The sequence below is a fragment of the Anopheles gambiae genome, chromosome 2 (genome assembly GCF_943734735.2).
Source record: "Anopheles gambiae chromosome 2, idAnoGambNW_F1_1, whole genome shotgun sequence".
In the NCBI taxonomy this organism is placed as follows: domain Eukaryota; kingdom Metazoa; phylum Arthropoda; class Insecta; order Diptera; family Culicidae; genus Anopheles; species Anopheles gambiae.
In genome coordinates this window covers 87,157,318-87,183,973 of record NC_064601.1, presented here as the reverse complement: position 1 = coordinate 87,183,973, position 26,656 = coordinate 87,157,318, and the positions used below count along the sequence as shown (strand labels likewise).

The 26,656-nt window shown below is 43.9% G+C and overlaps 3 protein-coding genes across 3 annotated transcripts; all 3 read right to left on the bottom strand.

The window, feature by feature from the left end:
- Positions 1-561: 561 nt before the first annotated feature.
- LOC1276336 (uncharacterized) lies at positions 562-9,212 on the bottom strand. Its single transcript, XM_315671.5, has 4 exons — positions 9,057-9,212; positions 7,274-8,538; positions 2,998-3,176; positions 562-2,905 (listed from the first exon to the last, which is right to left on the bottom strand). Coding segments are annotated over exons 1-4 (2,184 nt in total). The 5' UTR covers positions 9,059-9,212; the 3' UTR covers positions 562-2,167.
- Positions 9,213-12,810: 3,598 nt separating this feature from the next.
- LOC133392069 (uncharacterized) lies at positions 12,811-18,730 on the bottom strand. Its single transcript, XM_061650123.1, has one exon. It carries the CDS (start codon positions 18,728-18,730, stop codon positions 12,977-12,979), a length of 5,754 nt encoding a protein of 1,917 aa, XP_061506107.1. The 3' UTR covers positions 12,811-12,976.
- LOC133392070 (uncharacterized) lies at positions 12,811-26,029 on the bottom strand. Its single transcript, XM_061650124.1, has one exon. The coding sequence runs from the start codon at positions 25,969-25,971 to the stop codon at positions 20,239-20,241; it is 5,733 nt and encodes a 1,910-aa protein (XP_061506108.1). The 5' UTR covers positions 25,972-26,029; the 3' UTR covers positions 12,811-20,238.
- Positions 26,030-26,656: the final 627 nt, after the last annotated feature.

Genomic DNA, 26,656 nt, shown 5'->3' with positions numbered 1-26,656 from the left:
ATTCAATCTTTTATCATAATTTATTCAACTGTTGCTAGAGAAACTGGACGGTGAATTTGTGATCGATTGGGTTGAAAGTTACTCTATACATGAGAACTCCGGGGATCTGTAACCCCGTTCCTACAAAAAATAAACGGAAACTACATCTTAATTTCGGAAAGATTGCCCAGCACCCAACACACCTCGATTGGCATGAATTTATCTTTATTGTGCATTCAAAATAATCATCACTCCATTCCGCTACTTCCTTCAATCAGAGGGACGGTTGTACCGTTCTGGGAGGGAGTTACAGAATTATTTCGCTTTACAATGTGAGATAAAGTTCAAGATTTGTTGCTTTCTTGTATTTTTTTGCACTTGCATTATTATTTTGTTATTCAATGTAATTATTTTGAATAATTCACAGTAATGTGTGTGTATTTTTTTTCTCTTCATCTTTTGTTATATAGAAAACAGCTTAAAGGGAAGGGGGAAAAATACCATATTTCCACGATGAAACAATACACCATTGATGCACGAAAAATGCACACTAATCTACCGGATACATACATGTATATGCGCTACTTATTTTGTTTCCTGTTGCACTTTTGTTTTGGTTGTCACTTGTTTTGTTTTTTGCTTTTTTTCACTAACAAACTTCCGTAAAGTTGTGTGCCAAAGTGTGTATGTTTTGTTAAAATAGTCTCTACTAGACCGTTTTATATAAAGAGATACAATAATAATCGTTGACATATTCTGTTTATGAAGAGTGTGTGTTGTGTGTTTGAACCATCGTTTGCTGGTTAAGATTTGGCTAAATCGTACCACCCTTTCCACCTTTCACGCGCATATATGCACACACACGTACAACAAACGGTTGTTTGAATAACTCTTTGAATTATTCTACTCTTGCTGTGTATATGCTGCTGTGGCGTGTGGCGGGAATGGGCGGTGGTACACTTGAATGGTTCTATGTTGTCCTTCAGTTTTACTCTTTACTCATATATACATTTTAAAATTTGTCACCTTGGCTTTGCTGCGCTATTCTGTTGCTCTATGATGGTGGTGGTAGTAAGGTTGCGAGAGAGAAAATATTGCTGTAGTAAATGTTGACGGTTCCGCAACTTTGTTGTTTCTTTACACTGTATATTTCATATCGTAGTACACAATTCAAGATTTAGCGATTCTTGGTAGAGCTCACATAAATTTCTTCGAAATTCATTACGAAGCACTTCCGAACCCAAAAAAGAAATCCTACACTGCACAGCCGGCAGACCGGGAGAGAGATGCACCTAACCAGAACGGGTGCAATATACTCTCCGCCCACCTGCACCTGCTGTGTTGGCGTTGGCGCCAGAAGTTGGAAGTGCATTATTGTTTTTCTTTTAATGCATTTTTGTATCCTTCCTTCCTCAGAGTGCAACAACAAGCGTATCTAGTGATAAAATAATGGAATCATCTAAGGTGTGACCGCGAACGTTTTCCAGTGGGACACGTGGGGCGCGTACACAGGCGTTCGAATTTGGGAGTATGAAAATCAAATAAAACGGATTGAGCTTTTCGAGAGCTGCCGGAGCCGATGTGGTAGTGCGCCAAACTTTCATCCTGCCTTTCATAATCCCACTGGAAAAATGTTCACACCCATTGCGAATATAATAAGGTTAGATATTTTCGCACTGTGCTGTTGCTGTGTCGCGCGAAACGTTAATTGCTCTGCATTGGACGAAAGGTATAAATATATGAAAAATGCTCTAAAACCAATCAAAGCTGAAGAAACGAATAAAATATATCACGCAATATACTAAAAAGCTTGATCGCTTCATGCCCGTAAACTGCACGAAGCCGTCCCCCCTTGCGTGCGCGCAAAACCTTCGCACAAAAGCGGATCGGATGAACGCGTTTGCTTTTAACTAAATAACCGATGGGATAATGGAGACGCCTTTTCCTCGCCCTTGGTCAAGCAGCGAAAGTGGTCGTGAGTTTACATGGTTTACGCCCAAATATATGTTTACGTTTGCTGCGTTTGTTATTGTTAAAACTAATTTGAAATGAAATATGTGTTCATTCAAGTTCATATTAAGATTAAATTAAATCATACTACCCTAAGGTATATTAGTGGGATGAAAGTTGAAGTGTTCTAAGCTCTAAGGTGCTCCCCTCCGCTCCCTAACTCTCCTCCTCATCCTCCTTAGTTGAGAACAACCTGGGGCGGCGGATAGGCGAACGCGGGTGTCGCTCCGTTCGCTGCGTACTGGTACGCGGCGGCGGCTACTGCTGCGGCCGCTGCCGAGGGAAGGGCGGAGGACTGTGATCGGGCGCTGTAACCGCCGCTGCCACCGTACAGGTCGCTGCCGGGCGCGGACTGTGGTTTGTAGGACGCGGCGGACGCACCGTACGCTGCGGCCGACGGATGCGCACCGGCCAGACCAGCTCCACCGACCGAGCCGGCGCCGGGGTATTTGCTCTGCTGCTGGTGGTAGCTGGTGGCGAATGCGGCCGCTGCCGCCGCAGCCGTCGCAGACGAGGGTGGTCCCGAGAAGCGGCTCTGACGCTGGCCTACCACGCCGGCGCCAACGCCCGGCGGCTTCGCACCCATGGCGGTGCTGGCCGCCAGTCCACCGAGCGTCTGGGGCGGCAGCCCGGCTCCCACGCCGTACATCGAGAGCCGATTGTCGCCGGCTGCGCGGGACGCTACACCGTACTTGTCACCGTCACTGCGGCCCATACCACCACCACCACCGTACTTGGGCGGTGCTCCACCGTCCCGCTGTCCACCGAATCGGCCACCGTCGTGACGCGGACCGCCACCGTAGGGACCGTCGCGCGGCGGACGGTTCTGCTGGCCACCGAACCGGTGGTTGTTGTACCGCTGGCGGCCCTTGCCCATGCTTGGCTTGGCCAGCTCGACCAGGCGCGGATTGATTACCTGTGTGCGTGGCGGGAAAAGGTGGAAATAAAAAGAGTGTTACAAAACGGGCATGATGGAGTTTAAACAAAGGAAAGGAAATCACAACCTACCTGATTTGCCTCGCGCAGCACGTTGATCAGGTCGTTCGCTTTGTTGGCATTCGAGTTGGTGAACAGGGTGTAGGCGGTACCGGTATTGTTCGAGCGGCCCGTTCGACCAATCCGATGCACGTAATCTTCGGAATTCGACGGATAGTCGTAATTGATTACGAACTTTACGTCTTCCACATCTGCGGGCAGGCATGTGACACCACACGCACACACACACGCACGTCGTGCATACGAGTGTTGAAGGTGGGAGGTGTGGGTAGGAAGGTATGTGTTATTCGCTTATCGTATTTAGAGAAAAAGGTTCAAAAAGGTTCGCAGTACACTCTGACGAGAGTTTGGGGCGTATTATTGCCCTTACAAACAAACACACACACATATCGCAAAAGAGAATGGGGGGAAGGTGTTGTTGTGGGGAGGAAATATTTAAAGAGAGAGATTTAAACGCGCGCGCACACACGAGACCAAGGTGTGGGCAGTGTTTGTTCAAAATAATAATAATAATAATAAATTATTTAGATCTGAAGGAGGTCAAAACTGAAAGCTCAGTGGCATTCTAAATCACCGAAAAGGTCGGTTATTTGTGGAGAAATGTGGAATTATAAAATAGGGGTTTTTTGCCTGGTAGTGAAGGGGAAACGAAAGATTGACCTCGTATAATAGCAGTCGCCATACTTGGTGCAAATTGTTACAAATACGTCAAGGCTTTACGAAACAGTAGGACAGTGAAGGGGAACGAAGGGGGGGGGGGAATGTTGAGGGTGGGGTGGGGTAGACTTGTTTCGAACATAATGTAGAAGTTAACGCGTGGGATAACATTATTCTTCAATTCTTTAACCAGATCTCACAAATCATCAATCGCAAACTGCATCAACCCTCAACCCCAACGCGGCTGGACGCCGCGCGTCGGGCAGGAAGACACAAACAGACGCAAACGATTAACCACAGATATTTCCTTTACAAAGTTCGATACAGCATATTGTTCTTTCTGTTGTATTCCGTTTTTTGTTTTACTTTTTTCTTGTCCAGATTCACTCTTGTTTAACGTAATTTTGAAAGTTTGTAATTATTTTTTTTATAACGACGCTAACGTGAAAATTACTAATTATTCCCCCTTTTTTTATAAATACATGCAACAACTGCGCAGCCAAAGATATCGATATGTTCCTCTAATTTAAAGCGAAAGAAAAACGGCGGCGTTGTGTACATGGCAAATGTGCTCACAAAAAAGGGGTCTTGTGCTACGGAGATCGAACTGTTTTCTTTCCTTTTAAAAAAGCTAATTTTACGTGTCAAAATATCTGCGCTTTCATCCTTTACAAACGTTCACAAAAAACCGATTTCATCCTTTGTACAGTCAAACCAATGGCCCGGAGATCACACACTAAGAGATAGAGAGAGAGAGAGAGAGCAAAAACATTCTTCTGCAAGCTCTCACGTACATATTAGAATTTCGCATTGTTTAACGTTTCACACTCACTCGTAAGGAACTGCGTTACTGTTTTGTTGTGTTGCTTTTGTACACCACACAACAGACACCCACAGGCTAAAAGTGCATTCGGAGAGTCATTTTAGTGTGTGGTAAGAACAGAAAATACAATCAAAGCTGCACACAGATGTAGCCAACGGTCCATCATTCATCAAGCCCGAAGAAGATGGGGGAAGATTTTCTGCTGAACAGTCTACAGCCGGAAGGTTAAACTGATGGACAGAGTAAAAGCCTGATGTATCTGATATTGGGTCAAATCGCAACATGAATTATACATTTGTCGTGCAGAAACGGAACAACTCAAAAACGGGAAATCATAAACAGTGTTGGTTGTAAGCGTGTTGTTGCAAAATCATGTCTATATATACTCAGAATGAACCTCAGAATCAGATCCACCGCAACCGATACCGAATTTCTCCTCGGAGAAATCGGATACCTGCCGGTAGCAGTAGCAGTAGCCAGCCTATGTGTATGATAAATGAAGGTAGGACACCAAAGAGCAGCACTAATGGAACATTATGCTTACGCGTGTGTTATGATCGGAATGGCGGCTGTTTAAACACATCTGTTCAGTTTAAATGGTGAAAAAAGCTTTTAAAACAACAACACTGGCGGACACGTCACAGCTTCTTCGGTGTGGCTTTGTGGCATTCAGTTATGGAGCCCACGCGCCCTCCTCTCCATAACCCATCGATATCACTTTGAAAAGCAAACGCAACCACAATCGAGCTGTATATTACTTAGGTGATAGAATCAGGGTGGGCGTGAGTGGTTGCCAAGTCCTTGGTACGTGTGGGTGTGATGTACTGCATACTGCAGCAGTATAATATGAAACGGTAAGTGTATCGCTTAACGTTTTCCTGCAGAGTGGTTTCGGTTAGTTAAATGAGCCAGTCATAGAGCACCTTTCCTTTGGTCACCTTTTCCACCACACCTTGCGCGCAAGTCGGAATGGAGCGACGGCGGCACACGGCGACACATCAAGGCACGACGAAAGGAAACGTTATAACTTAACAATGAAGGAACCAAAAACAAACATTATTCTTAAACTAGGGAATAGAGAGCGCACCATCATATACAGTACAATTATATACGATAAATTCAACACGCTCTTGGCGAACGTTCTCTGTATAATAGGTCCAGTTTTTTTTAACAGTTTCCACCCGTACCCGTTTTTTAAAAGCAAAACTGAACCGGCGCCGTATTATAAGTGGGTCTTAAATAGCTAAATGAATTTTGTTTTAAAAAAACATGGCGCCAAGCAAAAAGCACACTGCTTGTTCAACTGCCTCCATATTTGTTCTGTGTTTCCGGCTGTGAGTAAGTAAACATTTGTCCATTTGGCGGTAGAAATGGGTAGTTAGTGCATCCCCCTCCGTGTCATATCCAACCGAAAGCTTCCCCAAACATGCAAACACACACAGTTCAGAAGCTCTTGTGGATGCGACGATGACGGATACCAACTAACGATTCCCTCCCTCCCCGGCCATATGATAAATTACTATTGTATTTTATATTTTTCCTGATATTCACGATAATGGAAATAAATGTGTGTATGTTACCAATTTACTGCTCTCCCCCCGTTGCGTGATTTTCATCCTACTCCGCGCGCTGGTGATTGAGTGAGCTGAAAGAAGTAAGAATCGTTGCACCGCCACATACTTACATACCCGATTCCACAGAGAAAACTGTACCACCGCTACTGACGCCGCTGTAAATTTTAATGTTACGTTATCGTGGATTGTGAATACAGGAAATACATAAAACCGGTTTTTTGGGGAATGCTTTTTGCTCGTTTACAGCATTACACTCTCACTCCGTTTTAACCATTCGATTCCGCTAGACAGCAATAGAAACAATCGGTCCAAACAAATACAGAAGAATATCCCTTTAAGCAGGTGTGACTTGCCGCTTGCGCTCTCAGAGAGCTCTCGGCCAGGCTTAGTATTATGGCTAAGGGTAGGTGAGTGTATGTGTATGTATTGCAACGACATGCGCTACAACGGCTTATTATTTTGCTAGTTTATGAGCAGTCTCGCGTTGATATGTCTGTTTTGGCTCCACACATTATTATCTAACCATTTGGCACTCGCTTCTTAGGCTTAATGCGTTACTGTATATCAAGATCTCGGCCAGTAATCAATTGACTGACAAGGTTTGGCATTCGCTTTTTCGTCTAAATCGACAAACACATGCCCCAGAGGTAGGGGCGTTTCATCGATCCAGTTCAGTGTCTCTTTCGTAAGGCTTTTGGTCGATCGATGTAAGAGATTTAGTAATAAGGGTTAAGAGCATTTTGTTTATCGTATTGCAGATGATGTAAGATTGCGCTAGAGAAAGTTCAATGCCTCCGGTGAAGGTGCATGAACAGCAGAATAACTATCCCAACAGTGAGTTAAAGAGAGAGAGAGAGAGCAAAGTCCGGAACGTATGAATAGTGTGTAAGGCGCGTGTGTAGATTTTACAAGAGACTGTATGCTTTTTTGAAGGATGATAAAGTGGTATTTAACATCTAATGGTAAATATTTAGACTGTCCCCTGTAGCGGTATGATGCAGCCCTGCAACACAACGTCAAACTCTTTGACGGTTGCAATGCTTACAAAATATGCCAGAGCGGGCCAATCTCTACATTTACCGTTGGCAATGTTTGTTTCAGGGGGGGAGAGAGAGGGAGCGATTGCGTTCAAAGTCTGCCACACACTTCTGATCCTTGCTTCAAGGAGGATAGTATGGATGTACGGGAATCCTAGATAAACCGTGCCAGCAACTGGCGGAACGTAAACACTTACCCAAGCCGCGGGCAGCCACATCCGTGGCGACCAGGATGCCCTGGCGCCCGTTACGGAATGTGCTGAGCACGTAGTCGCGCTCCTGCTGCGATTTGTCGCCGTGGATGGCCACCGCCCGCCACCCATTGCGGTTGACGATGCGCGTAATGTCGTCGACGCGCCGCTTCGTCTCGACGAAGATAATCGTCTTCGTGTCCGGCTCGGCCGAAATCTCCGTCAGCAGCTTCATCAGCTTCTGATCCTTCTCGTAGTCCTCGCACACATCCACGATCTGCAGGATGTTGTGGTTGGCGGACAGGTTCAGCGACCCGATGTTGATCTGTATGTAGTCGGCCAAAAACTCCTCCGCCAGATTGCGCACCTCCTTTGGCCAGGTCGCCGACCACATCAGCACCTGCCGGTCGGGGCGAATCTGGCCCATGATTTTGCGGATCTGCGGCTCGAAGCCCATGTCCAGCATGCGGTCGGCCTCGTCCAGCACCAGGTAGGTGCAGCGCCGCAAGTTCGTGATGCCGCGCTCGAGAAAATCAATCAGCCGCCCGGGGGTGGCAATCACGATCTCGGCACCCCGCTCGAGGTCCCGGATCTGCGGGCCCTTCGGGGCGCCGCCAAAAACGCACGTATTGTTGGCGCTGACGCGCGAACCAAAGTCCGTCGCGACCTGCTGAATCTGCTGCGCCAGCTCGCGGGTGGGCGCGAGAATCAGCGCAATCGGGCCGTCGCCGCGCCGTATCGTCGCCTGGTGCTGGATGTGCACCAGCGACGGCACCACGTAGGCCAGCGTCTTGCCGGACCCGGTCTGTGCAATACCCACCATGTCGCGACCGCTCAGCGCAATCGGCATGCCCTGGGCCTGGATGGCCGTCGGTTTGGCAAAGCCCTGGCGCTTCAGTTCCTCCATGATGTACACGGGCAGCCCGCCGTCCTCAAACTCCATGCTGGGGCGAGGCACGTCGCGGCCCTTCAGAGTTATCTGATGCTTGTCGAGGTAGCTGTCAATGTCGGACACGCTCAGGCCCATCAGGCCCGCCGACGGTTGGTAAAAGTTCTTCTCGAACGGCGTCAGATCCTCCGGCTCCCACTTCACGTTGCGGAGGTTCTTGCCATTTTGCGACTGGCGGTCGAACGACCCCCCGTTGCCGCCACCGTAACCGCCAGCTCCACCCTCGCGACGGAAACCACCGCCCATCGGACCTCCCGGACGACCGCCACCGTGCATTCCACCGCGTCCGAAACCATTACCAGGCTGTGGGCGATTTCCGTACCTGCGGAAGACAGAATAATCCGATTACAAAAGAGTCAAACGCAATGAGAAAAAAATACACGCACACACACACACACAACTGCATTCTCAGTGCGCCGACTCATTATTGAAAAATCAATCATCCATGGTACTTGTATCGCCATGGCTGTAAGACGCGCTTTAATTTATGACGCAAAAAAATCAATAAAACATTTTCAGCCAAGTATATGCACTGTAATGGCTTTTCTGATGCCAGAGTCACCGTTTAACGTGCTCCAACAGCATTGGAAAACCGATTCCATCGCGTTACCTAACCTTTTCCAGCACTTGGGCGTACAATCCATAGCAACTGTGCGGAAACTAGGGCAGGTAATTGCAGAAGGAGAAATTTTCTATGGCTCTTTTCTAAGGCCGCCATCTTGAATTTGCCCCTTACGGAGCGCTAGCGGATGACGAAATTTTCAACCACAGTTTTCGGCCAGGAAAACATGTTTCCCGACCAAACTCGATATGATTACGAATAATAAGTGCTTTACTTACATTTTTAGTGTATTTTGAGGGGGGTTGCTGCAGATTACGAGGCAAAATCGGGAAAAATAAAGTTCACGGTGTGAATTGCACGACCTTCTCCGGTTTTGCTCACGAACACTCTGAAGCGCATGTTGACATATGCAGTGTACAGTGCGTATCAAACTTGATTCTACATCAGGGCGAAAAATGTCATTGTAATGCTAAAAATATTGTTTAAGGCCGAAAATACACGGACCGGAATTTCGCGGCCGCGGAATTCCGCCTGCTGTCAAACCCATATACAAAGTGTCAACGGCAACTTTCCCGAACTGTCATATCCATACATTTTTCAGCAAGCGGAATTCCGCGGCCGCGAAATTCCGGTCCGTGTATTTTCGGCCTAACATTTCTGATTCAATAAAAAAAAATCATTCGCTAGGATTCAATTGAATAATTAATCTATTAGAAATTGATGAGTCTTGAAGTAAAATTAAATTAAATTAAAATAATTAATCCTTCAATTTTGCTACGGCGAAAATCAGGCGAAATTAGTTGTCAGCTAATTTTCTTTCGTCTTCCGTCATCTTTGAAAAATGTTTGTTTTCATAACAGATTCTATGGAATATTTTTGATAAATTCTCAATCAAATAAACAATTCATAGTGCTGATGGGGCATATAATTTAGAATCGTTTGGTAGATTCAAGTGTTGTACAACGCACACTAAAAACTCAGTTAGTACTTTTTTTTACCATTTCCTTTAGTTTGTTGCGTTGTGAAGTGTAGCACAGTAAGCATAAAATTCACATCTAAGTGCACATTGCATTGCATTAAAACACTTTGTTGCATTCAGAACCAACAAAAAAGCAATTGTGAATTTATGTAATTATAAAGAATGTCAGTGACACATCCGCTAGATATATTCTCAATTTTCTCCGAAAAGCTAAAGTGAAATGAAGTTCCCTTACATGAAATTAATTGCCCATGCATTGCTCGGTGTTGTTTTACCAGTGGAAAGCATGTAAGTATTTAATATTTGTTCGATTTGCAAATTCCATAAATGTTGTGGACAGACCGCTGCCTCATCCTGAGGGCTCGCCGTTGACAGCAGGGCTGTCATCCGGTGACGTCCTCAGTGAGGATCGCGGCGCGAGCAGGACCAGCCGTCCTCTCCCCGCATTGCGTGTGTGTGTGCGTTTCTATTTATATACGTGTAATACAATAATACCAAAGAGTAGTGATAAAATATATATTCTGTTTGTGCCGTACACATCGTCTATGTTTGTTTTGTGCGGACACAACAGTGGCGACGAGGATGGGATCCTCCTCGCGTAGGGGGGGATCCTACATCGAACCGACGCAGCACCGAGACCACCATCGCGGTTCCACCATCGCGCAACCGCCATCGCGCAGGATGGGCACGCTCAGGGCTTGCGCGAAGCCCCGAAGGGATCCTCACTCCGCTGCAGCATTATACCGGAAAAAGCGAGGGGACATTCCGCTTTGGACCGTCGTCACACGGCATCACCGCCGCCCGCTGCAGCGTCATCGGACACACTGGTGCAGTATTGTCGTGTGCGGCATCACGGCCGCCCTTGCTGCACCAGCATCATCGTCGAGCCCGGTGAGCAGGCACAGTGCTGAGGCATATCGGCTGCCCCCTGTCCATCTTCATCGCCGGCGCTCCAGCTACACAGGTGCATCTCGACGGCGGCACCACTGTCGCCCCTGTGCAGCAACATCGTATGTGTCCCGGGTCACAGTCGTCGTGCGCGGCATCACGGTCGCCCCCTGTGTACCCTCATCATCATCGTCAACGTCATCATCATCCTGCGCGCCCTGCACAGCAGTTCACCGGCAGCGACAACACGGTCGCCCCTGTGCAGCGGTTCCGGCTGAGCGGTCCAAGCGCGCGCGGCACCACGGCCGCCCCCTGCTCAGCCGCACAGTGACGCCCCATCGGCAGCAGCATCCGGGAGAGCTGCCTCATCATCATCGGCGTCAGGTGCAACAGCCATCGACAGCGGCAGGATTATCCGCTACTGTTGCACCATCAACAACAACACCAACAACAACACCACAGCGGCTGCAACAGAACGAGCGAGGGCAGCACATCGGCTGCCCCCTGTTGCAGCCCGCAACGCTCATCTCATTCGAGCGTTTAACGCAGAGGCCGGTCAGCACTCTCCCCTGTTTTACACAGCGCCACTTGAGCCGTACGCTTGCCACTCCGGTTTTAAGTACATTAAAACCGCTGCGTTGGCTTAAGCCGTACCGGCTTAATTAAAACGGGGAGATGTTGTGGACAGACCGCTGCCTCATCCTGAGGGCTCGCCGTTGACAGCAGGGCTGTCATCCGGTGACGTCCTCAGTGAGGATCGCGGCGCGAGCAGGACCAGTCGTCCTCTCCCCGCATTGCGTGTGCTTTATTTATATTATTCATTACGTGCGTGTGTTTAATGTATATACCAAAGATAGTGACAAAATATATATTCTGTTTGTGCCGTACACACCACCGTCTCACGTCTCATTTGTGCGGACACAACAATAAATTATTAAATCATGCTTTTGGAACGTTCTGCTGCTGTAACATCTTGATTCTGCTACTCAAAATTAATACGCGTTATACAATCCATCTACTTTCTATTTGGCGTTACGACTAGTCATACCGGTCATTACAGGCTTTCGAGATATATGATTGAGCACCACGCAGTCAGAGAGTCAGTTCTTGTTTCGGAGTGAAGGTCTCTACGAGGCGTAAACACACGAGAGGCATTTTTTATAGAGCCTTTGGACCTTTTGGCCGACATTCGCCTGTTTTCCACGAAAGGCATGTTGTTTGAGTCTTGTGAATTATCGCATGCTAATTTCTATACTCCATTGCCACATTTCACATTGGTATTGTTGTAAATGCCACTGTTCAATAGTATTTCCTTATTGGGTCTAAATATCTGAAATTGAGTAAAGTGTTAGTAATTTAAGAAGCAAAAGAACTCCGTTGGAGCCAAAGCCTCTATAAACTATTCAAACAACAACAAGTGTTAGTAATAGGACAAATATTGTGTATTTTTTATGAATCTTTAAAGAGTGTGATAAAGATTCAAATCTCTATAGTCATTTTTATACTCTGATTCAAATCACTTAAAAGAGAAGGTATTTCTATCTCGAGTAGGAACGGTCGAAATCGGAGCTCGGCAATCTCGAAGCTCGGTTGAAGCGAAGTCACTAACAACATTTAATATGTAACACCCAGGAAAGATGTGATGGAGTTCCCTAAACGTAGTGCAAAAAATCTTGCAAAAAATGACTATTTCTGAAGTTTTCTTCTTCTTCTTCTTCTTTGGATCAACAACCGATGTTGGTCAAGGCCTGCCTGTACCCACTTGTGGGCTTGGCTTTCAGTGACTAATTGATTCCCCCCCATAGCAGGATAGTCAGTCCTACGTATGGCGCGGCGCGATCTATTTGGGGATTGAACCCATGACGGGCATGTTGTTAAGTCGTACGAGTTGACGACTGTACTACGAGACCGGCCAATTTCTGGAGTTTTAGGGCTATGTAATTGTCAGATTATTCACTCATTTGTCATATTCGCACATTCAGTTACATAATTTTTTTCATCTGCACCCATCATTTTTTGTAAATATGTGAAAATGGAGATTAAAGATCTTTCAAATACTTACTTACTTATCCGGCGATACGGTCTCGCGTTTTTAATCCTCCAAATAAGGTGTAATAAATTTACTTTTCAGGCAATATAATTTTGAATATCTCTTTAAAAATGAATTCATTTTTCATTGTGGATTTATTTTCTATACAACATTATTTTTTAAGTAAATACATTTTTGACACAAATGCTTCTTTTACTAATTCAATTCTTGGCACTGTTGCAGTAAATCCATATATTATTCCATTTTCATAATCTCCACTGTGTTACTGGGCTTAAGTTGCCTTATTTATTATCTGCAGTTTGTGTAATTTTTGCACTTATGTTTCTTAGAATGGCGAAGAACTCTTTAGCACCAGCCAAATTGATTATCTCTATCAATATCTGCATAGGCACCCGTGGCTCGTCTAAAGTAGTAGATTGAAGAATTTTTTGGATTCGAGGAATATTGTCTTTAGTCGTTTCTTCTAGGGGATGGCCCAATTCGTATTCAATTAATGCCTTCGATAATTGCAAGTCATTGCATTTTAGTGATAGAACAACCAGATCATCATCCTCGTCATCTCCATCGATGGAAGTTATCCCACGAACTTGTTTTTCGTGCAGTACGCCCAGAAAACGTTTGGCCCACCCCACCTGGTGTTCGCAAATGGCAGTGCGAAGTGCAATTCTACTGTTCGGCATCATTTCGAGTTTAGGATTGTATTCCAATATCAAATTAAGCATCGCAACGGAACCGACTTCAGCTGCGTATGCCAACGGTGTGCAACCGTTCACATCTACCATATCTATCAGGCGGCTATCGTAGTCTAGAAGCATTTCCATCATATGTACCGAATTGGCCAACTGTGTGCACGCTACCATGTGCGCCACAGTTTTACCGTCGCTGTATGCGGTAGTTAGGTCTATATCGAGCTGTAAGAAGCGTTTTACAGCAATCGTTTGTCCATTAACAGCGGCATCGACCAGCAGCTGATGCTTATATACTGCATCCTTTAACGTAGATCCCTCGGCATCTCGTAAATGATGTCGCAGACATTCATCGATTAAGTAAATTGCCATTTCCGGCATGGGAAAGTTTCGTAGAGCTCCGTTGATTGGTGTGTCCCCGCATGCGTCTACTACGAGAGGGCTTGCGCCATTCTTTACGAGTAGTTGTATCATTTCTTGATCCACTTCCCACATCATTGCTTCATGCATCACTGTTTGCCCAGCTAATACTTGAACATTTAAGATGGGAGACAGATCGATGGCACTATTGGGTGGGTAGATATCGTACGCACAAGTCCAGTCTTCCAAACGCCAGAAATGCACGGTTCGATTGCCTTTAGTAAACGTTGCATGTACTGCTGTGTGTTTGTTGAAAACTTCATTTGCAATGATTTGTACATCCTGCAGGTTATCAATGAGCCTGGTGTTATTCCTGATATTGAACTCTACCTCTATGGGTTGAGATATTTCTTCAGAAGCAAACACAGAAAAGTGAACCACCACTTCGCCGCAAACGATTGTAAACTCCTGCCAACACGTTTCATTCGAACTCGCAAACAGGTGGGTCATTCTGTTGATCATCTTGTCGCAGCATGTCCGCACATCCCATTGATCATGCTCGGTATCGAGTCGAACAATCGAAGAACCGATATGGAACACAATCTCTTGAAGAATGCTATTATTGTTGAGGTTCTTCATATCACGGGAGCGGCTGAGTAGTGTCCGAAGGATTGATATGTCGTTTGATTGTATGGCACAGCATAAGGAAGTATTGCTCGATTTGATTTGCTCGACGAACGCGATCGTTTTCCAGCGTTGCAGCACATTGATAGCTAAAGTGCAGTGATCAGAATTGAGAGTAAATGTCTTAGACAGCTGATCATCGATGTCACTCCATATTGCATTCCAAGAGGGTTCGTCGCTTCCTTGAAGTATTATTTCGTGTAGAATCGAGGTGCAATCTAGCCACCCGAAACCTAGCAGGCGTAACGAAGCAATCATTCTAGGAGTATCTGTACTATAGCGTATAGCCACAGCAAAAGGATGCTGCATCCGTGTGCAGTAGACCGCAGGGTTTACGGATTCAATTTTTCCAATGAGCTGAACTTGATCACAAGTGACAAGCAAGAGTAGAGCGTTTGCGTCCACACTTTTAAAGTCAGACATAAACACATCAGCCGCTGCTTTTGTCTCTAACAGAGTTCTTACGCAACGCCACCGGCAATGTAAAGCAGCTCGATGAAGGGCAGTGGAAAGAACCGTACAATCTTTGATGGGAAAATCTTCTAGCAATTGCTTTAACAATTTGTCTCTGCCATGAAGTGCAGCAGTAACGATACACACTTTAAGAGCTTTCTCGGTACGCTTCAACTTGTCGTGAAGCAAATATTCTACCGCCTTTTCGTTGTTTACCTTTACAGCTGTTTCTAGCAGAGTCACGTACTCTTTTGCATCGAGCTCAATCTTGACTGCAATAGCAGGCAGCAGATCATTCCAATGCATAATGATCGCCAGCTCCATATCATTTGTCTGTAGACGGGACGTGTTTTGCACCAACAACTCGACAACCGAGTACATTCCACGTATCATCGCATGACTTACTGTATGTTGGCTGGGATTCTGAATATGGTTAGAGATCATTTCCCGGGCACATGACTCATTACCGTAGTCGAGAAATAGATTTAGATATACTTGTTTGTCCAGCCAGGATATTGCAGTCATCGTTTTAGCTAAAACTCGAGATAAAAACATCGGCCAAGCAAAAACATTCACTGGAACTCTGTTCAGCGTTTCGATTGTACTCTCTAGATTGCATTCGTTTTTAACTACTGTTTTAATGCTGAAAAGCTCAACAACTTTTTCATAGTCTTGCCGAACGAGCGCTCTCTGCAACATCATGTCTGGACGGTGATTGTAATCAGCGAAAGTTGGAAAATAACGATCCAAAAGTTTAATGACGGCTGAATTCGGAAGACAAAACCGATGAACATGTTGTAGCAAGTAGTTTACCCGTTCAAGCTGGTGGAAAGGGGAAGTACAAAATAACCCGCGCAAATCTCCGCCAGTTTGCATTATTTCGTGTACCCGGTCTACATCATCTGATTTAACTGCTGTCAGTAGTCGATGCTGATCGTCGATCCACTCGTATGTGTCTTCTATAGCGGGGAAGCTGAACTCGATCTGATCGCCTTTCATTTCATCGAATAAGTTATGTGTCGTGTGAGCCAGTATGAATGCATTGATCACTATCTTTTCATCTCCTCCGTCTGTTAGAACGTTGTATGACAGGTTATCGTGTGCAAGGAGATTGCGATAGCTTTTCCCGATGATCATCGGTAGGCGATGCTTTAGGTAATGGAAACTATCTCCAAAGTATCCGACTGCGGTCAACATTTCGCAGATTTCCTGTTGATAATACTGAAGGGAGGCAAGGACCAGCGGATTATCATTTTTTATCAAGACAGCAATATCCTCCACCTTTCGGATGCCGTATATCTCAAGCAACGATCGTAACTTTTTTCGTCGATTGTCAAACAGCTGCTGCAAAAGAGCCTGATCACGCACTCTTAGCTCGGCTGCCAGTTGGATATTCCATGGTAATTGATGTTTTTTGCAAAACGTTTGAAATGCTTTCCACTTATGGTCCAGAAGGAACATGTTATCATAGTACGGTCGCAAAATAGTGTTGAGCTCCTCAAGCATGGTCTCATCGATGCTGTTAGCTATTCTGAAGTCGCAGGTAAGCTTCCTAGTGTGGTCGATGCAATTGTGCGCAGAACCCATTGCTTGCTGAATTCTTCGTAGATTTCCGCTCACCGTATCTGGATCAATTGCAGACAGCGAAGGAAAGAGCGTTGAAATATTTATCCGCTCAAGTGTAGAAGAATTCCATGTGTTACACATCCTTTGCAGCATTTTATTTGGGTAACATGATTCCAGCTTCCATCGTAGCAATCGTCGAATAGTGGTGATATCGTTGCAGGCAAAGCAAGTTTGGCGCAAACTCGAGAAAGGTAGTCTATTCTGTGTCTGTATCATTGCCAACCACTCTTTAATGATGGCACACTGTTGTATTAACTGCAGCTCTACTTGCTCAAAAAGAGCTACATGCTTCACTGGCCGTTTAGGATTTGGCGTTTTATGGTTAAAAAAATATTCCACCTCTGCGTACCAATGTGTTTCTTCACCGGAGGCATCTATCTCAATATTAGCATACTGTAACAGCGATCGTAACGCTTCCAGCGAAGCACACCGATATAGCATCCCACAGAAGGTGCGTCGGATACCAGCAAGTGCAGAAATAAACAAAATACGCAACTTTAATAAGAAAGGTACCACTTGTTCGGACACCTCCTTCAATATTTCTCTCTCCATATCATACGTTATGGACAGTCTCGCTAGGGAAAATTGCTTCGCGTAGACATTGCGAAGAAAGATGGTACAATCTGTGAACTGATAAGTTAGGAACTTTTGAAACATTAGATTAATCCATTTGTTGGGCATATTAGGGGTACTGTTTGTGTTTTTCACCGATTCGCCGAGCACAGTTAGTGCGCGTTTTACACTACCAAAAATTACTTCCGGATGTTCCAGGGAAGCTTTGTCCATGTCCGAAAAGCAGTTGTGAATTTTCCAAAGTGAATAAAACTGTTTACCGTGCTTGTAGCATTTCCGTAGCTTTATTATAGATCGTCGATCCTTGCCACCCATAAACGCTTCCATTTTGAACGATTCATTGGCGACGATGCCCGTTACAGCTGTGTCGATTAATGTATTGCTTTTCATTTGTGCGATCAAGCGATCAGCAACGTTTGCCGGATGTAACGCGCTTGGTATATGATTTTTAATAGCCGAGATAAGATGCTCTCTACATTCCTTCACAAGCTGTTTCATTTCAGGAATCTTTGAAGTGGCCCACTGTTTGTCATATTTCTTCATTGTTTTGAACAGTTGCACTACGACCGTAAAGGATGGTCTCGTTCTCTTTTGGTGAAGTTGCTTAGCAAGATACGCTTTGTTAGGAATATTCGCTATTTCTAGTCTCTCTACGAGTATCTCGAAAAAACTTGCTATGCTATTATTGGTCCACGAATCCGAGGCATTTCTTATCATCTTCAGGTCTTCTTCTATGTTTTCAAGATTTTCTTCAATGCATTCTACCTGCCTGACAATCGTGCGCACAAACTCCATCACAAGACATTTATTCACTATTAGGCGAAACATAAAATATTCTCTTGGATGGTGAAAGATGGTTAAAAATATTGCCAAACAAAAGATCATCTCTCGCATCGGCAGGTGCTTGACGAACGGTTTGTACTGCAGAAAATAGAGATGGTTATGGATTACTGTCAGTCGTTGCAATAAACGATCGTCAAAGTCTACATAATCTCCAGTATCATACTTTTCGGCTATAACGCTCCAACAATCACTTATCACTTTGATATGGCTCTTCCACTCATGGTGCGTCGTTTGTCCTGGAGGGGGTTTGTAATCACCCGATAAATGTCGATGGCCATAGTCGGCGAGCTTCCACTGTACGAACACCCGTAGATCCAAGTCAATTTTCACATTTTTGATATTTATCTGAATCAGGGCGTTGGCTAGTGGTTGAAACAATGCTGCTCCGTCGAGTTTCTTCAGAGCTATATAAAGCTTAAGTAATTCCAAGGAGTTTTGTCTTAATATTCTATAGCATGCGGTTACCTCATCCACTCCATGGATCTCAAGCTCAATTAACTTTTCCACAAACTTAGGATTGTCGGCATGCTTTTCGGCTATGCTGGCTAGTACTGGGCGGCCCTTGCTGTCAACCATTTGGCAATCGTACAATCCGCTGGACAGCAGACATTCCACCAATCCAAGATAACTCACGTCGCCAGTTTGAACGCACCATATTAACGGTGAAACTCCGTAGGTCGATTCAAAGCACAGCACAGTTTCGATGGTGGCCATTCGCAAGGCATCCGCTAGCATGGTCTCATCCTTGCTCGAGATGGCTTCGAAGAGTGCAGAAATGCTGGACAATGAAAGCGTTTCTCGACCACCCATGATAGTGAGGACCGATGTCAAATGTACGAGGTGTTCAAATACGACTGCACAGTTTGTGGAACAAATACGGTGTACATATCATAAAAATCAATAAAGCCGAAAAGCTAGCTACGTAGATAACGTTAAACTTACTTAAACAAATTATCTATGTGATAAAAAATGTTTACAAGATTACGCGTCTGAATTTTGAGTTCAACCAATATCAGCTTTTTATTTAAACCAGGCGAGATTTAACGAGATTAGTTTTGCTCACGCATCCGGATAATCAGTATTTGATAAAGAAATACACTGCCCACCGTTGAGATGGAGATTGAATCACTGGATTTTATGCCTGACAGGAGCCGACGCATCTTCTGGACTGCAACGACGAGTAGGCTCTCCTCTAATGATAGTAAATATGAGTGAATAGTGTTTCTACTGTTGCCCTTTGATATCTTGACACTTGATTACTTCGTGACACTAGCTTAAACGCATTTTTTCTATACAGGTGTCTACCGATATACGACTGTATTTGGGACCGCAAAAAAGTCCCACAGCCAAAAATTTGAATATCTGTCAATATAAAGTGTTTTTCGAAAGATGAAGTATCTTTGTAAACGTGTTGATCGCACAAACCCACCCCCTACGTTGTGCTTTTTATATGTTTTACTTAAAATTGCTAAATTGAATTATAACGCGAAACTTTTGTGTGCTTATGCAAAGCCGTTGCTCTTGGTGTGTCGGTTCTTGTATAAGATCGATCGAATTCTTTTCCCGCTATCCTAATCGCACCAATACATACAAAACAAAAACTGTCAAATATACGCACAGTCCGATAAAAACAATTAGTAAAACCTAAAACCTACGTAAAACTCAGTTGAAATATTTCAATTACACGGACTATGGGTAACCGTAACACACATTCCTAAACACGTGTTTTTTACACTATATTAATATTCATGATTGGATAGTAGGGGAATCTTTTTAAATGTTTATATCAATGTGTCAATCACTCCTGAGGCAGGCCAAGACCGCAAAGCGGTTGTACCGCCGGATAAGTAAGTAAGTAAGTAAGTATATCAATGTGTAATATCAATACTTACTTACTTATCCAACGACATGCATTATAATGCTTTATATCTCCCTTGCAATTATCATGTTGTAATCATGATTATTAAGTAAATGAAAGAAAATTTCAACACTTAGCTTCATGTTCTTTGTTTTAGTTTGTTTTTTATTATAACTCAGTACTTGTATATATCTATCCGTACTCTGTTCTCGCCGTGAAGAGTAAAAAAGTAGCCAAAAACAAAATGAATGAATTATTTCACGCCAATATGTAAGCGAGACGATTTTTCGAGAGACGATATCCTAGCCTTGCATCCAATCATTCTGTACGGTGCGGTGACATTCGATGAAATGCAAACAATTTGAATATATTAATGACATCATATCATCGATTTTGTCTCCACTCTTCGCTGCTATTTGACGGTGTTTGTAAACGCACGGTAACGCGAACCATCCAAAAGTTAGAGACAACATGGGGAGCTACTTATCGTAGGCCTTATCGGGATTAAACATTCCAGCAACATAATGAATCGTTTCGATTCGAGTTTGGTCGTTAGATCACCAGCACTCTGTATAATAATATTAAAACGATCTAAATCACCTCTCGTAGGTTGCTTCGTTAAAGTATGACCTAATTCGTACTCGAGCAGCACCACCGATAGTTGCCAATCGTCCACATCAAGCGACAATATGATTAAATCCATATCCAACAGCTTCGTAATTCCCTGGATGTCGTTCGCGGTGAGAAGTTCGATGAAACATTTGACCCATTGTGCGTGATGTGCCATGAGTGCATATTTAAGGGCATCCCGATTTGCTGATGTATTATCGAAGTCCGGCCTGTATTCCATGATTGTATGCAAAAGTTTGATATTACCTACTTTGGCAGCCCAGCCCAACGGTGTGCAACCGTATGAGTCAACCAAGTTCAGCAAGCCTCTGTCCTGGTCGAGCAAGATTTTCATCAACGCAACGGAGTTGTACATCGGTTTAACAGCCACTATGTGTGCAGGCGTTTGAAGATGCACATTCCGCGCCGTCACATCGGCGTTGTTCCTTAGCAAATACAATATCGCATCTTCATGTCCCCAAATTGTAGCAGTATGAATAAGCTTATTTTTTCCATCCCCATCAGTTACCTCTATTAGTGATGAACCATCAACGCTACACAAACAACGCTCAACACATTCCCTCATTAAGCACAATGCTAACTCAGGCTTCAAAGGGTTCTGCAGGGCATGATGTACGGGCGTTTTTCCGAATTTATCTTTCAGCAAAGGATGAGCGCCGTTTTCCATCAGCAATTTTAACGTTTCTACATCCGTTTCCTTTAAGGCTGCACAGTGCAAAACTGTTTTTCCGAAGAGTGCCGGTATGTTCACAAGAGGTGACAGATCGATGGCACTATTGGGTGGGTAGATATCGTACGCACAAGTCCAGTCTTCCAAACACCAGAAATGCACGGTTCGATTGCCTTTAGTAAACGTTGCATGTAATGCTGTGTGTTTGTTGAAAACTTCATTTGCAATGATTTGTACATCCTGCAGGTTATCAAGAAGCCTGGTGTTATTCCTGATATTGAACTCTACCTCTATGGGTTGGGATATTTCTTCAGAAGCAAACACAGAAAAGTGAACCACCACTTCAGCGCAAACGATTGTAAACTCCTGCCAACACATTTCATTCGAACTCGCAAACAGTTGGGTCATTCTATTGATCATCTTGTCGCAGCATGTCCGCACATCCCATTGACCATGCTCGGTATCGAGTCGAACGATCAAAGAACCGATCTGGAACACAATCTCTTGAAGAATGCTAGTATTGTTGAGGTTCCTCATATCACGGGAGCGGCTGAGTAGTGTCCGAAGGATTGATATGTCGTTCGATTGTATGGCACAGCATAAGGAAGTATTGCTCGATTTGATTTGCTCGACGAACGCGATCGTTTTCCAGCGTTGCAGCACATTGATAGCTAAAGTGCAGTGATCAGAATTGAGAGTAAATGTCTTAGACAGCTGATCTTCGATGTCACTCCATATTGCATTCCAAGAGGGTTCGTCGCTTCCTTGAAGTATTATTTCGTGTAGAATCGAGGTGCAATCTAGCCACCCGAAACCTAGCAGGCGTAACGATGCAATCATTCTAGGAGTAGCTTTTCCATATTCTACGGCCAACGCCAGTGGATGGTATTTCATAATCTTGTAATTGAACTTGCAAAGTGATCCTATCTTTCTAATCAATCGTGACTGACCAAGCGTGACAAAACCTAGTAGGATTTCTTTCATTCTAACGTCACTGGGACATTCCAGCTCTTCCGATCCTACTGCTTCAAGCAATAATCGCGTCGTTATCCAGTGTTTGGTAGCGGCGGCTTCGCGAAGCGCTTCTAATAAAATGGATGCTGGTGTGAAAAAATGACTCAACAAATACTTTAAAATGTTATTCCTTCCGTGAAGTGCAGCAGTTACGATACACACTTTAAGAGCTTTCTCGGTACGCTTCAACTTGTCGTGAAGCAAATATTCTACCGCCTTTTCGTTGTTTACCTTTACAGCTGTTTCGATCAGAGTCACGTACTCCTTTGCATCGAGCTCAATCTTGACTGCAATAGCAGGCAGCAGATCATTCCAATGCATAATGATCGCCAGCTCCATATCATTTGTCTGTAGACGGGACGTGTTTTGCACCAACAACTCGACAACCGAGTACATTCCACGTATCATCGCATGACTTACTGTATGTTGGCTGGGATTCTGAATATGGTTAGAAATCATTTCCCGGGCACATGACTCATTACCGTAGTCGAGAAATAGATTTAGATAATCTTGTTTATCTTGCAAGGGTAATCTAGCAATAAAGTCCGATGAAAATTTTGATAGTAGCATCGGCCAGGAAAACACCCTCTTATCAAACTCCATTTCAGGTAAGCTACAGTAAAGCTCAATCACCTGATCGAAATCGCTTCGTTCAAGAGCATTTTGCAGCATAATCTCGGGATGGTGATATGTTTTTGCAAAAGAGGGAAAATAACGGCCCAATAGTTGTATTACGGTTGAATTAGGACGGCAAAAGCGATGAACAATCTTCGTGAGATCAAGATGAGAGGGTTGGTGTTGATCCGACTGTAGTGCATAATAGAAATGGCTTTTTATTTCTCCACCTGCCTGCATCATCACTTGCAGCAGTTGTGAGTCGTCCGCTTTCAAGACTTCTATTATTTTTTCCTGTTTTTCGACCCATCGAAATGTGTTCTCGGGAGTAGGAAAGCTTAGTTCAATGGTATTCCGGCATTGCGGTTTGTTATTGGCTGTGGGGAAGAGAGTTATTTTCGTGTTGGCTAAAACGATCGCATTAATGAGCAGCTTTTCCTCTCCACTGTCGCTGAGCATATCGTAGGACAAGGCATCGTGTGCAAGAAGATTGCGATAGCTTTTCCCCATGATCATCGGTATGCGATGCCTTAGATAGTAGAAATTATCTCCGAAGTATCCGACTGTGGTCAAGATTTCGCAAACTTCAAGTTGAATGTACTCGAGCGCAGCAATAATGCAGGGGGAGATAGTTTTTAGACAGCTTGCAATGTCTTCCACCTCTCGTATATTCCCTATTTCGAGGATCGTTCGTAATCTATTCTGTCGCTCTTCAAACAACTGCTGCAGACGGGCCTCATCTTCCTCACGCAGACTGTTTACTTTATCGCTCGGCAGCAAAATGTGGTTCTGTTTGCAGAATTCATTTATCGACTTCCATTTGTTATCGAGGAAAAACATGTTATCATAGTAAGATCGAAGCTTAGTATTAAGCGTCTGGTATTTCGAGTCATCAGTCGCATCTATTCCAATTTGTTTGGCTAGCTGGCACGTGTGTTCGATGCAACCGTAATAGTAAGCCGAGTCCATAGCCATCTGTATCATTTTAAGCTTGTTTGGCACGGTTGCAATGTTTATTGTCACTAATCGTGTATCGAGATTAACCATTGAGTTAATTTCTGTAGTAGAAGTATCCCATTCTTTGGACATTCTTTGCAACAATCTGTTCGGATGGTGTGATTCAAGCTTCCAACGAAGCAAACGTCGGATTGTTATGATATCGGTGCAGGCAAAGCACGTTTTACGCAAATTCGAGATTGCTTCTTCCGTTTCCAGCATTGTTCGCAACTCTTTGCTCAAAGTAGATTGCTGAGTGAAATGTTCCTTGACGTGTTCAAGTTGAGCTTTCTGTCCAACGGGGCTATGTTCTAGTTCTTTTAGTAGCTTCTCTATATTGTCGAAATACTTTTTAACTTCTTTTAAACACTCCTTTAGCATTTTCGCAAAATCATCATCATTCTCTACGTATAGTAGCAGCGAGCGTAACGCTTGTACAGTATTACATTCATACAACATACCGTAGAATGAGCGCCTGATATCGGCTCCCAGCACCGCGATCAACAGTAACAACATTACCCTCACGACGGTCATGTAGAGTGGTAGGTTGATTAATATATTTTCTTCCAAATTATCCGCAATCAAAAGCCTTTTCAGTGAAAATGCCTTTGCATACGTATTACGATGTGATATGTTAAATGCCGAAAGTTGCGGCATCAGTAATTTCTCCACGGTGTTGCGGATGCGTCCGTGCGGCATATTGGGTGTGCTTTTGGTGTTTTTCATCGTCTCACCTAAAACGGTAAGTGCTCTCTTTATGCACGGGACAAACACGGTCCCATTTTCGTGATTTAATTCGCCCACCTGGGATAAACTACCGTAAATCTTGGTGAGCGAGTAGTATTGTTTCGTTTTATTGTAACACTTGATCATCCTTCGTACGTTACGTCGATCCTGTTTACTCATCAGATGTTCCATGCTAAAAGATTCATCGGCCACGATCTGCGCCAGCGATGTTTTGCCTTTCATTAGTTTGATCAATCGATCGGCAACATTCACCGGGTGTGTGGTGCAAGGTATACGGCTTTTGACTAACGCGACCAAACGGTCTTTGCTTTCTTGTTTGAGATAATTTATTTCGTCGATCTTCTGTTGGGCCCATTGTTTGTTGCTCTTTTTAATTTGCTTCAAAAAGTCCACAATAAGATCATTCTCACATGGTTGGTCAAGAAGAGCACCGGTTTTATATATAACGGCTGCCATCTTTTCACAGAATTGATCTACGACATAGGACTTGTTAGGAACAGCCATGGTTTCCAGTTCCTCGGAAATACTTTCAATTATTGCATCCCTTTTTAAAACTTCAAGTGATTGATAGTGATCCTGTACTATACCCTTTAACTTCGTTTCTATATCCAGAAGACTCCCTTTGATATAATTTAATTGCGGAACCATCATGCGTAAAAACTGTAATATAAGCCGTTTGTTCACTAGCATGCGATAGACCACGGAATCGACCTTAAATGATCGTAGAAATATCGCCAGACAAAATATCAGCTCTATCATCGGCAGGTGCTTAACGAATGGTTTGTACTGCAGAAAATAGAGATGGTTATGGATTACCGTCAGTCGTTGCAATAAACGATCGTCAAAGTCTACATAATCTCCAGTATCATACTTTTCGGCTATAACGCTCCAACAATCACTTATCACTTTGATATGGCTCTTCCACTCATGATGCGTCGTTTGTCCTGGAGGGGGTTTGTAATCACCCGATAAATGTCGATGGCTATAGTCAGCGAGCTTCCATTGCACGTATATTTTAAGTTCTGACGATAGTGGGAAGTTCTTTACCTCTAGCTGAATCAAAGCGTTTGCCAGTGATTGAAACAATGCTGCTCCGTCGAGTTTCTTCAGAGCTATATAAAGCTTAAGTAATTGCAACGAGTTTTGTCTTAATATTCTGTAGCATGCGGTTACCTCATCCACTCCCTGGATCTCAAGCTCAATTAACTTTTCCACAAACTTAGGATTGTCGGTGTGCTTCTCGGCTATGCTGGCTAGTACTGGGCGGCCTTTGCTGTCAACCATTTGGCAATCGTACAATCCGGTGGACAGCAGACATTCCACCAATCCAAGATAACTCACGTCGCCAGTTTGAACGCACCAAATTAACGGTGAAACTCCGTAGGTCGATTCAAAGCACAGCACAGTTTCGATGGTGGCCATTCGCAAGGCATCCGCTAGCATGGTCTCATCCTTGCACGAAATGGCTTCGAAGAGTGCTGAAATGCACGATAGATCGGTTCGCGTTTCTTTAATACACATTTTAATCACTGGTGTATGGTCACGATGGATCGATTGCTGGAAGTGTACTGTGCGATTGAGCAAGTATCTCCACGTTCATGCGTACATGGCGCCAACTACAGTGGCTCACTTCATTGATCGTACACTCATCTTTTTCGCAGCTTGTTTCGATTATCTTGGTCAATTTTGAAGGTACACTTAAACTGTCGCTACAATTCGATGTAATATTTTTCTGAACATATATGATTTTTTGACATGAAATATTGTCGTACTTAACTTGTCAAGCTGTTTAATTTTTTTTTCAAAATGAACGAAAATATGATTAAAAATAAATAAAAAAATTTAGTGATACATATGTGTTTATATTCACGAAAACACTTCTCTAGAAGTGCTAATTTGCTTTTTATGAGCAATGAGGGCCACTGGCCTTATAAGACGTAATCATAAATAATGTAAAATTTCTCTTTTAGGCAATATGATATGTTCCGTAATAGACATAAGAGACAGAGTAAATGGGAATCACCAAAACAATCAATTGTCCGACAATTCGAATAATGGTGTTTTTGAATAATTTAGGAAAATAAGACTTACTTTATATAATGTTATAATGATATTTTCTTTGTAATAATTCTTCTTTTTAAGAACTCAATCTATGCTCAGAAACTTAATACTTGAGAACTAGTTACAATATTTGCAAAAAAAAATC